Below are 14,590 nucleotides of genomic sequence, written 5' to 3' on the forward strand. Positions count from 1 at the left end.
TAGGGGCTGCTACTGGCATCTAGTGGGTAGATACAAGGGATGCTGTTAAATATCCTACAGTAAACAGGGCAGCCCCCAACAGCAAAGAATTATCTGGCCCAAAATGTAAATATTGCCAAGATGGAGAAACTGTGGGTTAATGAAATGAAAATATTTAATTCCCATTATCATCAATAAAAATGTTTCCAAAATATTTGCTAATTATTTACTTATAGGTGGCAAAATGGTAGGAAGAACTAAACAAGATAGTTGTAACAGAATTGTATTTGCTGGGCAAAAATTTGCAGCTGTAACACTGCCCTTCTAATATGTTTCTGTGAACTCTTTTCTGAATGTATTAGTGATTTACTCTTAATGTGTACCTATACTTAACTCCAAAAATGATCTCAAGTGGATCACAGAATTAAAATTCATAGAATAGCCTGTGTGTGTGTGTATACTTTTTTTTTTTTTTTTTTTTTCAGGCAAAGAGCTCAGAAAACATTGAGAGGGAACACTGTTCCAGAAGTTGGGGACCTATATTTACCTAATTACTGGAGTCAAAAAGTAGTGGTGCTAGTGTTTCTCCCTGTGTGATGAAAGAGCATCCTTTCAGTGGACACTGGAAACCAGCTCTTCTAAATCCCAGAACATCAATCTGGAAATTGAGTGGGAGTCCCATCCTGCTCCTGCTCCTCCTTCAGTAGATCCCTGCTCTCCTGCCTTTAAGTCATCACTAGAGCTTCCTGACCCTTGTCACCTCCCTGTTTGCTCTCTCCCTGCAATCCCAGCATGGCATCTGGTCCTTGGCCTTCCTCTCCAAATGCACGTATGACCATCTCGGTGGGTGCGTCCTCCTCCCGGTGCCATGGCTCTATCCTTCCCAGACTTTCCCTCAGCTCTGTCTCCACCACTCAGTCACTCCCAGGCTCACATGTTCTCCTGCTAGTCATCACCAAGCTTTCAAGTTTACACATCCTAATATCCGGTGTACCTGCCTCTCATTCAAGCCCCTATCTTTTCAGTCTCCTTTGCCAGTATATAGTTCTTTTTTAAAAGTTGGGGTTTCTAGAGATTGAATCGGGCAGTCCTTCTCCTCCTTTCACTCCTAACCTCTTCCTAGGCTATCTCATTCTGGATCACAGTGTCAACCACATCTGTGTTTTTAACTCTCAAATTTAACTTTCTTGCTGAAACCTCTTCTGGAGGCCATAGATAGGATTGGACACGATTACTCCACTCGAGTGTCTCACAGACATGTCAGACCCAACACGCCACAGCTTAACTTATGATTCTACCCCTAAACCCGTTTCTCTGCTTCAGGGAAAGGCTGCACTTTCCCCTGAATTGTGCAAACCAGAGACCTGAGAGGCATGCTTGACACCTCCCTGATCTCCCTAGTCCCATTAATCACCAATTAAAGACCTGTCAATATCTCCCAAGGTCCCTGGCTTGTACAATAGCCAGTATTTCTGGACTCTCTGTGTATTTGTGTCACAGCACAGTTCACCTGGATGGCCATGAGAGCCTGCTGATCATCTTGACCCTACTATCCATTCACCTCACAGTGGCCAGAGCTCCCTTCATGAAGTGAGAAGCTGATTCTGAACTTTGTTTAAATCCATCAACAGTTCCCCCCACACTGTCGATAAAATGCCAAAATACTTGGAAGCTTAAGGAGAGAGGTGGTAGGGCCTAAAGATGGAACTAGGAAGAGAGGCTAGGTGTGAAGAGATCATAAAAGGGCTTATATATGGCATGAAGTAGTCTGGCTCCCGTGCTGCCCAATATGATAGCCACTAGCCACGTGAGGCTTCTGAAAAATAATCAAATTAAAATTCAATTCCTCAGTATCACGTTTCAAGGGTTCAATAGTGGCTACCATATAGGACAGCACAGGTATAGACAATGAATTCAAGTGAGAGAAATGGTCTGCTTTGTGTGTGTGGTGGGGGGCATGCAGTGGGATGGTAAGATAGAGGAACTCAAAGCTGACTTAAGAGTGTGGCTAATGCTATGGACCCTACTTGGGAAAACAACTGGAGAAGCAGATTTTATGCAGAAAACAGTGTAATAAAAACAAGTTGAGTTTGATATGTTTTAATCTAAATGTTTGGCAGTCAACAAAACCCGAGGAGATAATTTTAAATCCATGTTTGCAATTTCAGAGAAGGTTTAGGACTGGAGATAAAATTTAGGGAGCCACTAGCACAATGGTGCTGCCAGATAATTCAATGGAAAGAATAAGTACACCAGGGTCCACTGAGATGAGCTGAAGAAATAAGAAATATTGCTGTAATATAAGGCAGTACATGTCTAGGCCACAAGGTGGCACACTTGTGGAGCACACAGAAAAATCAGCCCTTCTAGAAGTGCCTGTACTCAGGTCAGCCCTACCAGGGGTGCAAGCAGGAAATGGTGGGCTATAAAAGCTGGGCTCATTTCAAACTATTTTGTATCTTAACTTCAGATCCTTCATTCCCACTTTTTTCTTTCTTTCAAATTTAGATTTTGAGATCTGAGTCCTGAAATCTCAATGGGTGGAGACTTAGTATATGGATACATTCTTGCCTCTCCATTTCTTAGGTTATGCTCAAGACCAGTTTCCCAGTTGGCTTCTAAAATACCAATTTACCCCAATTTGAAAGAAAAAAAAAGTATTTTGTATAACACATTTTAGAGTGAAGTGAGGGAAAAAAATAACACACACACATACACACACACACACACACACACCAAAAACTGGCAAATCTGAAAACAGGCAGGTATGAAGGCCCTAGAGCTTTAATTTTAAATACTACAATTCTATGTAATAAAAAGAAAGCTATAAAGAAAAAAAATTGGGCTTATAATGATCTGTGCCAATAATTGGGTTCTTAGTAATTTTTAAGTGGCCATAATGTTCTTAGATGACACTTAAAAATTACTACCTTATAAACATTTTTACACCTTATACTTTTCTTTCATTAATGGAGTCATATTATTCTCTTGGGTAAGTTTTCATTTTATTTAACTTAATTTAGTTTCAAGTATCTTTAATTTTTTTTTCTCCTTCAAAAGAATTTTTCTTATACTCCTGAGGTGTGTGCACAAACATCAAAACAGAAAAACTTACCTGTAGTTACAGGAAATGTGGTGGTAACAGGTGGTGCTGTAGTTGTAGGCAATTTTTTTGGCCTGAATTTGTAATGACCAATAAATCCATCTGCAGTTAAACTTAAGTCTGATAAAAACTGAATGAGAAGTTCATTTCTCTCAGATACAATTGGCCTAAAAGAAGAAAAATATAAAAAAAAAAAAAGTTTTTTAAACGGCACCTCTCTGAACTGTAGAATCCTAGGTTTCCATTACTTTTTGACAATAGATCAATCTATGTTTAAAAGTAAAATACTTCAAAAGGCCAAAGTCTCAATCTGCTCAGTATTAATGCTAATAGCTAACATTTACCGAGTGTTCAGTGCAGCACTGTGCTTTATGCAAACTGTCAAATTCTATGTTCACAGCAACCCTATTATTCTCTTTCTGACAGAATAGGCAGTTGAAGTTCAGAGAGTTGAAGTGATTTGCCCGACACCCTACAGCTAACATGTGGGGGAATCAGAATTTGAACACAGGACCAGGTGACCCAAGCGACTGTGGTAGACATGGAGACTGCTATGAACACTGAAGCTGTGGCTGGTTCTTCACAAGCACCTTAGGGTCTGGCCTGATTAGGGAACCACACAGCTTCTTTTAACTAAGACTCTGGATTTGAGCTAGACTGGGAAGCTAAGGAATCTAAGCCACAGAGAGTCAGATGGAGAAATTTAATAAATTCCCATGCCCTGTGAAGACAGTCAGAGGGATCATTTTGGTGGGCTGCTCACCAGGGGACAAGAAAGCCATGTAGGGTTTAACGTGACATCCATTTCATTTTTAATAAGAGCTCTTAGGCATGCCTGAAATGAAAACGTTTCTGTTTTATAATCTCAGTAGCAGAATGCTGTGAAGGAGAGAGAGAAAGTGATTGCTTTGGTGGTTATGAACGACATCATTAAAGAACTCTTAATCTGAAAGCTATTTTAGGGGCTTGCTGGTTAGCTTGTACTAAAGATTTAGTGGCAATAATAACTGAGGCTCAAAAGCACTCAAGTCTTAGGGAATAGCTATATAAAATAGTTTCATTTAAGCTTTCTCTATTATTATGTAAGTAATGGTTAAAAATGCTGTTTGGCTAATTCTATTTCAAGACTAAAAACTAAACAAGTTATTTGAGTTAATTAGTGGTTTGACTAAATTCTTTTGAGGCATCTTCAGCCAAACCACTCTGTAGGCGTCATGGACAGCAAATAATGAGGCAACTCAATTTTTTTTCCCACGTATCAGCTACTTTGAGTAGGGATGGTTGGGGGTGAGGGGAGCCGATTTGTACTTGACCAAACCAGTTAGAAAAACTGCAAGATCATTTCTGTCCTGAAGGCCATTACCTTCTGAGCCAAGGGATGGGATGAACCCAAGAGTGAGCTTTGTGACCTGCATTTAGCATTCTGGTCACAAGAGTGACCAAGATCATTTAAATAATGCTTCTGAGAATCAAGCCTTTATCAGAAACATTCTGTCTTGCTTTTGAAAACACATTCAAGAAATATAAACAATATGCATGAAAAACAATTCCCAACTACAATTACAAATAAAATATGTTAAACTTGTTTACATGATAAAATTATAAAAAGCACTTATTATATGCAACAAAGGAAACCTTAAGACCTAATCAGGTCAGCCTTCTGGGCATGATATTATAATTATAGTGATCCATCTAATGCCTTTTCTATGAGCTAATCTTGGGAGCATTAAATTGGAAATTAGATTTTTTCAAGGAAGAGTATTTTAGTAACAGACATATTTTTGTTATGCTGCTACTGAGCTCTAGCATGAATGTGATAGAATCACAGTGCCATAAATGTTCTGAGGGCCATGTGTGCATCCGCAAATTAATGTTACAAATCACTAGAAAGGCAAGAGGAAATCTCCCTTGGATTCATTCCATACTGGCAGATCCCGGGAAGGGATGGAAGATGCTGTTTGGTCTTATAGAGCTGGCTGTGTTCACTGTCTCTGCTTTATCATCCACAGTCATCATCTTCTTCAATCACTACAGCTAATCAACCACCATGTCCTGCCAATCTTGCCTCAATATTTCTTGATCCACATCCTCCTCTCCATCTCTACTATCCTTCCCAACTTCCTTGACTTTACCTGGACCCCCTGCCACAGCCTTCTAACCAGACTCTGCTCATGACGTCAAGGATGGGATTCTAAGGCACCGGCCTGCCATTTCCTGACTAAATGCATCCGAAAGGCTCCCCTGTCTGTAAGACATGGAATCCAGCTCCGCGTTCCTGCCTCTCTAGCCCCAACTCAAGGTCTGGGCTCCAGAAGAGCATATCCCTCCCCTGTGTATCTCTATGAATGGAGCTCCTTCTACTTGGAATGAGTCTGTCCTCCCTTCTGCCTGTGACCAATGCCAACTCTTTCTTCAAGATTAAGCTTCAAGAGGCACAATCTCCTTCAAAGAGCCTCTCCTGACCCCACCACTGGGGCCGACTGAACCAAAGGACTCCTTGTCAGAAACGCATACAAGATATTCCTTTGCCAATTTAACTATCTGCCTCATTTCATCCCTCCTACCAATTATCTTTGTGTTTTTATTTATCATTGTATTCCAGCTACCTAACACAGTGCCCACCACATGACTGGGGTTTAATAAATGTTTCTGAACCGAATTCAATGGTGTTGATAACTGCACTGAACCCAACACTGAGGTGATCTGACCAACCACATCTATTCAGACTTTTAACAGGGGGAAAGTCCCCCAAATATGTTTTCTCATTTTCTGCACTGTCTCATCCCAGGAGCACTCTATGAAAATAATATTCTTCTGGTAAGTGTTAGTTGGTGGGCTGGCTGTCAAGCTAAGCCAGACAAACTCCTTAGAAGTGAAGGGCCCCACCATGTCACCCCCTCCCCACCTGCATGGAGGTTATCACTATGCTGAATTCTGTCGTTCTCCTTTTCTTTGCCTACAGACTTACCAATAAATATTCAGCACTAAGCAATATATTTGTATAGGTCTGTGTGCTTTTAAACTTCATATAAATGATCTCTTGTATCCTTGGTTAGGTTTATTCCAAGGTATTTTATGGTTTTTTGTGCAATTGTGAATGGGATCAGTTTCTTGATTTCTCTTTCTGTTGCTTCATTGTTGGTGTATAAAAATGCAACCGATTTCTGTACGTTGATTTTGTACCCTACTACACGCCCGAAAAACAAACAACCCAGTGAAGAAATGGGCAGAAGACATGAACAGACGCTTCTCCAAAGAGGACATCCAGATGGCCAACAGACACATGAAACAATGCTCAGCATCCCTCCTCATCAGGGAAATACAAATCAAAACCACACTGAGATACCACCTCACGCCAGTCAGAGTGGCTAAAATGAGCAAATCAGAGGACTCTAGACGCTGGCGAGGATGTGGAGAAACGGGCACCCTCCTACACTGTTGGTGGGAATGTAAACTGGTACAGCCCCTCTGGAAAACAGTGTGGAGGTTCCTCAGGAAACTAACAATAGAACTCCCCTATGACCCGGCAATAGCACTGCTAGGAATTTACCCAAGGGATACAGAAATGCTGAGGCATAGGAGCACATGGACCCCAATGTTCATAGCAGCACTCTCCACAATAGCTAAAACATGGAAAGAGCCTAAATGTCCATCAACGGACGAATGGATCAAGAAGATGTGGTTTATCTATACCATGGAATACTACATGGCAATGAGAAACAGTGAAATCTGGCCATGCGTAGCAACATGGATGGACCTTGAGGGTGTTATGCTGAGCGAAATAAGTCAGGCAGAGAAGGACAAATATCATATGTTTGCACGTATAGGAGGATTAGGAGGAACTTGACGGAGGAACAAGGGGGAGAAGAAGGGCGGAAATGGTGGGGGAAAGGGAGAGAGGCAAACCATGAGAGACTCTTGAATGCTGACAAAAACTGAGGACTGATGGATGTGGGGGGGAGGGGGGATGGGCATAGAGGAGGACACTTATGGGGATGAGCACTGAGTGTTATGTGGAAACTAATTTGACAATAAACTATTTGTAAAAAAAAAAAAAAAACTTCATATAAATGAGAGAGTATGGTGTATATTTTTCTGTTATTTTTTTTCCCACACTCAGCATTGTAACTGTGAGATTCATCCACTGTTTTCACTGCTGCATAGTGGGAACTATAACAATTTAACCAGTCTCTTGTTGATAAATAACAGGCTATTTCTTCTGCCCCCTCCCCCCATTATAAACAGTATCGCTAGGAATATTCTTGTATATGTCTTTTGGTACACATGGGCAAAAGTAACTTTAATGAGCACCCCAGGAGGGTAGGGTACATGTTCTCTGCTAAGTCACAGGATACATGCCCATCTTCAACTTCATTAGATAATGCCAAGCTGATTTCCAAAGTTATTGTGCCAGTTTATACTCTTTTCAAAGATTTATTCACTGTTCAGCTTTCTTCCTTCAGGAATGCCTTTTCATGTCTCTTGCCCATTTTTTTCTCTATTGTTTTTTCTTTATTAATTCTTAGAATTTCTTGATATATTCTGGACCTAGATGTCTTTATCAAATATGTTACAAATACCTGTTTCTGTTTTGTGTCTTCTCTTTTCCCTCTCTTTAAGGTATATTTTAATGAATAGAAATTCTCATTCACAATGCATCTGTAGTTGCAGTTTAGTGTGTATGTGTGTGTCACAGAATTCATTTTTCCCATATGAATACAAATTGTCTCTACCTCATTTTTCAAGGGGGCCATTTTTTACCAGCTGACCTGCGGGTCACTGTGATGTGCCCCATCTGCAGACATATGTGGATGTATCTTGCCTCTCTTTGGTGTTTTCATTAGTCCATTTGTCTATCTCTATTAAAACCATATTGTCTTAAATACAGCAGCTTTCTGATACAGCTCCAGCATATAAGGCAAATCCCCCTGCCAGGCTCTCCTTCAGAACTGTCATAGTTTTGCCCCCATGCCCCACCCCCCTGCAACTCCATGAACACTTCAGAATCAGGCTGTCAGGTTTAATGAAAAACCAATTTTGTTATTTTTAAATGACATTGATTCTTCCTATTCATGAGAACGGTAGACAGCTCTATTTATTGAGGTTTTTAAAGTACCTCTCAGTAAGGTTTTATAATTTTCTCTATTAAGGGCTTGCACACAATTATTAGATTTACTCTTGAGCATTTTATATTTATGTTGCTATTAAAATAATATTTTTAATAAATATAAACTTTTGTATTTATTCCTGAATAAATTAATGTTCCCAACAAGTGAAAATATAACCTAAAACTCACACTTTAATCTGATAATTAAATTATATTAATAGACTTTCTAAGTTCAAACCAATCTTGAATTCCTGGTCAGACAGTATTTTCTATACATTGTTAGATTTGACTTGCTAATAGTTTTTCAATGTTTATTTTTGAGAGAGAGAGCGCACACGGGTAGGAGCAGAGAGGGAGAGAGAATTCCAAGCAGGTTCTACACTGTCAGCACAGAGCCCAACAAAGGGCTTGCTCTCATGAACCTTAGATCATGACCTGAACTGAAATCAAGAGTTGGGGTGCTTAACCGACCCCAGGTGCTACCCAGGTGCTGTTGGGCTTTTCAACATTTTTGCCCCCTGATGATTTCTCTTATTTTTACCAACTAAGCAGTGCTTAAATTTTTTTTTTTTTAACTTAGGAACACTGTTTGGTGTTTTTTCTGGCATGATTTTAAAGGCTATCTTAATTTCCATATTGCTAAAAAATGAAACTTGAAATTTTTTTTAAATACTTGGATATAAAGACAGGGGAGACATGGCAGATAAAGCTATAGCAATAGGGGGTCAAGAAAGGGTTACTTTTTTCTCCCTTAATTTAGAAGAACTTAAAATTTTGGCTACAGGAAAGAAATAAGAAAAGAAGGCAGAGGCTAAAGATGGAGATGATGGGAAAAAAGAGGGCGACTGGGTAGAGGAAAGTTTCAAGGGAGAAAAGAAGGAGGTCAGAGGATACAGATGAAAAATTGGCTTGGAATAAAGGAGGTTGTGGTAGGCTGACAATGGCCCCCAAGATGTCCCCATTCTAATCCCTGGAACCTGTGAATATGTTACCTTATGTGTGAAGGGACCTTGCAGGTGTGATTAAGTTAAGGATCTTGAGAAGGAAAGAGTATCCTGGGTTGTCTACGTGGGCCCTAAATGTAACCACAGGTGTCCTTAGAAGAGACAGGTTCGACTCCAGGAGAGGAGAAGGCAATACGATGACAGATGCAGAGATAGGAGTGATGTGCTTTGAAGACGGAGGAGGAACCACGGCCAAGAAATGCAGCAGCTTCTTGAAGCTGAAATAGGCATAGAAACTGATTCTCCCCTCAGAGCTTTCAGAAGGAAACAGCCCTGCTGACAGCTTAACTTTAGCTCAGTGCAAATGATTTCAGACTTCTGATCTCCAGAACTGTAAGAGAATACATGTATTGTTTTAAGCCATTCAGTCAGTGGTAATTTGTTATAGCAGCAACAGGAAAAAAATATAGAAGGAACACCTTTGCTATGAGCTTAGAAATGGGACTTTCTCTAACAAATTCAGCTGCGGAGTCAAATTTGGGTGTAGTAATGTTCAAATTTTAACCAATTTGTACGTATTGAAAATTCTTATTATCAAACTATAAATGAATTTAAATTGAAAAAATGAATTTAAAAGAAAAATAGCTTGTTTTAACGCAATGTGTCTGGGGGAATCATAGACATGCATGTAAAACTAAGTGATGCATATAATCCAACAAGCCAGCCACCCTAAGCTGTAGTAATTTGAACTGAGACTTTCTCTAGTATTATATGTGAAGGTGTGAAATATCTTGCACCAAAATACATGTGTTGCACCAATACAGAATAGGGAACTAAGAGGAATTAAGCAACTGGCTCAATGCTACACAGCTAGTAAGTGGCAGAGTTCTTAGCTCCATAAATGTTTGCTGATAAATACACAGTGCCTTTCAGACTCACCCAGCAAACATTTGAGCGATAATGTGAGGAAGAGGAACAAAGCCACAAAAGGTGCCAGACAGGTCTCTGATCAGGTACAATCACCTGGGTTGTCATAAGCAGCCAGGTTTCCTGGTCTGGATCCCCAAATTTCAGCCCCCTACTTTTTTCTCACAATTTCCCCCTTTGCTGGTGCTTGAGTTCACCTTTCCAGGGCAGTGATGTATCCAGGTGTCTGGCTAGCATCTGACTCTGGGACATCACCAACTCTGCTTCTGTTATCTGTTTGGCTGCCAAAGCCTCGCTATACTCATTAATGCCGCCTCACTCTCTGGGTCGGCTATTCTTTGTGCTGGGGCTGTATGGGACTCTACTGCCATGAACCCAAGAATTTGTGAACAAAACAACAACAGCATAGAATCTTCCAGAAAATAAAATATAATTGGGCAATTTAATAAGAAAAAAGTTTAGAGCTACTAAAATATTAATGAAATAAAACAGGTGCTACTTACGCAGGTGGACTATCACCACAATACTTTCCAATTCTCTTAGCATCGTTGACTTCCCCACCATTAAACACAGCCACAAAATCATATCGGCAGTAGTTATCACGCTCAACATCAAACTTCTCAAATTTTAATTCTATAAGCTTTAGAGAAAGCACATTAGAAATGTCAAGATAGCTTTGAGAAATAATCTCACACAGAAATCTTCCTCTTCCCAGATCTGTAAGATATGATTTTTTTAAATTTGTTTAATGTTTTATTTATTTCTGAGAGAGAGAGAGAGACAGCATGAGCAGAGGAGGTTCAGAGAGAGAAGGAGATACAGAATCTGAAACAGGCTCTAGGCTCTGAGCTAGCTGTCGGCACAGAGCCGGACGCGGGGCTCAAACCCACAAACCACGAGATCATGACCTGAACCAAAGTCGGACGTTTAACCTACTGAGCCACCCAAGCGCCCCACCTGATTTTCCTTTGTAAAGAAAATATTCCTTCTGTTTGAACTGTTTCTTTATGGTTCTCATACTTCTTCTGCAGTTAACAAAACCGTGGTATTATTTTGCCTTAATTTTTAATCATTACAAAAGAACATCTCAACCCTAGTTAAGATCTTAAATTTAGATCTGTTCACCTACAACTACAAAAGTATGGGAACACCACATAACCCTAGCAGCCTACATAAAGACCATAACTGGATACGTGTTGAAGTGGGAAGCAGAGCCTATGCCAACTTCAGTCTTCTTTGAGATGTTCCCCGACGTTAATGTATGTACTGGGGTGTGGTGTATGTGTATGCGTTTGGGTGGGTGAGGTGGTGGATGGAGTTGTTTCTCTTCCAAGGGAAGGAGAACAACATTTCTATCACATGTAAAGTCGTCAAATTCTTTAAGACTAGAGATTTAGGAAGTAGGGATTGACTGTGATATCTTCTTGATGTACGAAAAGTGTGCCTACTGAGTTTGGCACTACTTGTTGATGTAGTTGATTTTTGAAGAGGTTGCATAAAAGCACTTGCATACCAAGTCGGGGTTAAACTTCTTAAGTATTTCTTTTTTTTTTAATTTTGTAAATGTTTTATTTATTTTTGAGAAAGAGATAAAGACAGTATGAGCAGGGGAAGGTCAGAGAGAGAAGGAGACACAGAATCTGAAGACAAGCTCCAGGCTCTGAGCTAGCTGTCAGCACAGAGCCCAACAAAGGGTTCAAACCCACGAACCGTGAGACCATGACTTGAACTGAAGTCAGACGCTTAACCGATTGAGCCACCCAGGTGCCCCTAGACTTCTTAAGTATTTAATTTTTTTGCACTAGTACCAATAATAGTGTCCAAAGTTATTCAAGTCAATAGGAAGTTTTGATTTAATAGGCAATCATTCTCCTCACAAGCAGATTTTTCCAGAGCACCTCCAACATGTGAATCAGAGGAAATCTCACTGGGTTCATAAACACCGACAGCACGCAGACAGCTGATCTCCACTTTTGCTGGGCAGCAGGTGAGCAGGTAACCCTCCCTGCTGCTCAAGGGAAGATAATGGGCATTAATTCCTGTTAGGACAGGCTCTAATTATTACAAGCTAAAGAAGATTTATACACAGTAACGTAGATGAAGATGATAACAGCAACAGCATCATGGAGGGACTAAAGGTAAATTTTGACTCTGAACACAAATGCCACATATCTCCGTATTTACTCACATTTAAAAAGTCAGCACCAGTTATGGGTGAATAATAGCTTATTTGTATTTAGCACTGTTTTAAATTATAAATATTTCCTCTTTGGGTCCAATAACTTCTCACCAGTTGGTTATAAAATGCTTTCCAGATTATTAAAAAATTGGCTGAACTTTTCTCTACTTACTCATATAACAGCTTTTAGAAAGAAGAGGTAAAATATAAGTAAATAAATAGGAAAATAAAGAGGAAAACTATGATAAAAAATGAAGTTGTTTATTGGAATAAAATGCCCATAGACTGGCACAGAAATTACTCAGGACTTAATTTTCCCATTATACTCGTCTTCTTTGACAGTGTTTCCAGTGATTTCAGACATTACAACAATGATTAAACACTCAATTGGCTAAAATAAAAAATCACATTAATAAAATGAAACCCAAATTTAAATTTAAATAAAGAGATGAATAGAAAAAAGATGCAGAATTGTAATCTGCAAGCATAATTATTTAAACTAATATATTTACAAATGTCACAGAAAGAAAAATGACCAATACAATCTCAAAGATTACATACTGGCTTAAATATTGTGAAATACGACTTTTAAATGTTACTTTAAACTATAAAAAGTTCAATAAATTTATATAATCTTTCATCATTAAATGGCCTGATATTTATTCTTTTTTTTTTTTTTTCAATATTTGTTTTTGAGAGAGACAGAGACAGAGTGCCAGCTGGGGAGGGACAGAGAGAGAGGGAGACACAGAATCTGAAGCAGGGTCCAGGCTCTGAGCTGTCAGCACAGGGCCCATTGTGGGACTTGAACTCACAAACCACAAGATCATGACCTGAGCTGAAGTTGGCCACTTAACTGACAGTCACCCAGGCACCCCAGATTTTTATTCTTAAAAATAAAACTGGGTTTGGGGATTATGATCAGAGTATGTGTGTGTGTGGCATGTGTGTATGAGTTCAAATCACCAACCTGCATGATATGTTTGCCTGAATAATTTAACATTAAAAAATGAATATATGGCAAGTGGTATTTGTGTGAGTGATACAAAAGATCAATTTATTTATTTATTTATGTTTTATTATTTGAGAGAGAGGGGGAGAGAGAGAATGAGTAGGGGAGGGGCAGAAAGCGAGGGAGACACAGAACCTGAAGCAAGCTCCAGGCTCTGAGCTGTCAGTACAGAGCCTGATGCTGGGGTCAAACCTGCAAACCATGAGATCATGACCTGAGCCAAAGTCAGACCTTTAACTGACTGAGCCACCTAAGTGCTCCTCAAAAGATCAGTTTAGAAAAGTTTTTTAAACAGTATCATAATGCTCACCATTCTAGTGTGTGATTAAAGTCTGTAGTGTTTGTAACAATAATAATTTTTCAAAACTTATTTTCCAATGTCCACAAAGTAGACTTGGACTAACTTTGCTATGTTTTCTCCTGTATTTAATACCTAAACGTGATTTCCAGAAAAGATAAAATTTCACATAATCATAAACTAATAAGCACAGGAAAACTAAGACCTTCTCTGTTGATTTAGAGCAATGAATAAAGTTATTTGTGGGGAACCTGAACAAATTTTACGTTAAGTGACACCCAAAAAAATCCAGAGCAGATTAGCTTTCAGGCTCTATATTCTTTGAGGGGAAGATGTGGTATGCTTGCATTGGCTTTGTCCCGGTGAAGCTGTCAGGTACATTTGCTATGTGAACAAATGGCTGCCTGAAACGTGTATGTACTTGGGGATTCTAACCCTCTCATACTAAGTCACTACTGTTTATAACATTTTCCACAGGGTTAAAAGGGTTAAACAATCTCATGGGGATTTGCTTACTATTTATATTGAAATTTGAAAATTGTATTTTTATAATTTATATAATTAAATACATGACTTTGCAAAAGCAATTTTAACCTGGGTCTTTTATACAGAGATGCCTGTGTCCGGCAAGGCATTCCTCATCCTGCATGCCAAGCTCTTGAGAGATGGGCCCCTCACACCATCAAGGCAATTCATACATGCATGCTTTCTTCAGATTTTCAGGAAAGCTTACCTGATTCTTTGGGGCTACAATATGCCACACACAAGTGACTCCTGCAGGGTAATCACGGTCAGGCCAATTGGGGGTTTTCAAAGAGCCAGAAGGTCTTTCGAGGCGTCCTCCACAATACTGATCCCCTAAAGTTATTAAGTATGAAAAAAAAATCCAAGTTTATATACTGATAGAGGTCAGGGCAATGCAACCATAAGGAGATTGGGAATTTAGAATATTGGTGATAGTACAGTAAATAAAGGCAATGACAGAAGCTCTTAAATTTTTTCTTAAGAAATGATTAGTCTCCACATATACCTCTTTGCCCC

General features: G+C 39.4%; 1 protein-coding gene across 2 annotated transcripts in view; it reads right to left on the reverse strand.

Moving 5' to 3' along the window:
• PCOLCE2 (procollagen C-endopeptidase enhancer 2) overlaps positions 1-14,590 on the reverse strand; it is an 84,537-nt gene that overhangs the window by 7,015 nt on the left and 62,932 nt on the right. For both annotated transcript variants that reach the window (XM_077756662.1, XM_077756661.1), the window contains exons 4-6: positions 14,283-14,407; positions 10,564-10,700; positions 3,095-3,249 (exon numbers count right to left, since the gene is read on the reverse strand). In XM_077756662.1, the coding sequence (XP_077612788.1) occupies positions 3,095-3,249; positions 10,564-10,700; positions 14,283-14,407 (417 nt within the window). The remainder of the gene's footprint in view (positions 1-3,094; positions 3,250-10,563; positions 10,701-14,282; positions 14,408-14,590) is intronic.

Source organism: Crocuta crocuta, unplaced genomic scaffold (assembly GCF_008692635.1).
Source record: "Crocuta crocuta isolate KB4526 unplaced genomic scaffold, BGI_CrCroc_1.0 scaffold337, whole genome shotgun sequence".
NCBI lineage: Eukaryota > Metazoa > Chordata > Mammalia > Carnivora > Hyaenidae > Crocuta > Crocuta crocuta.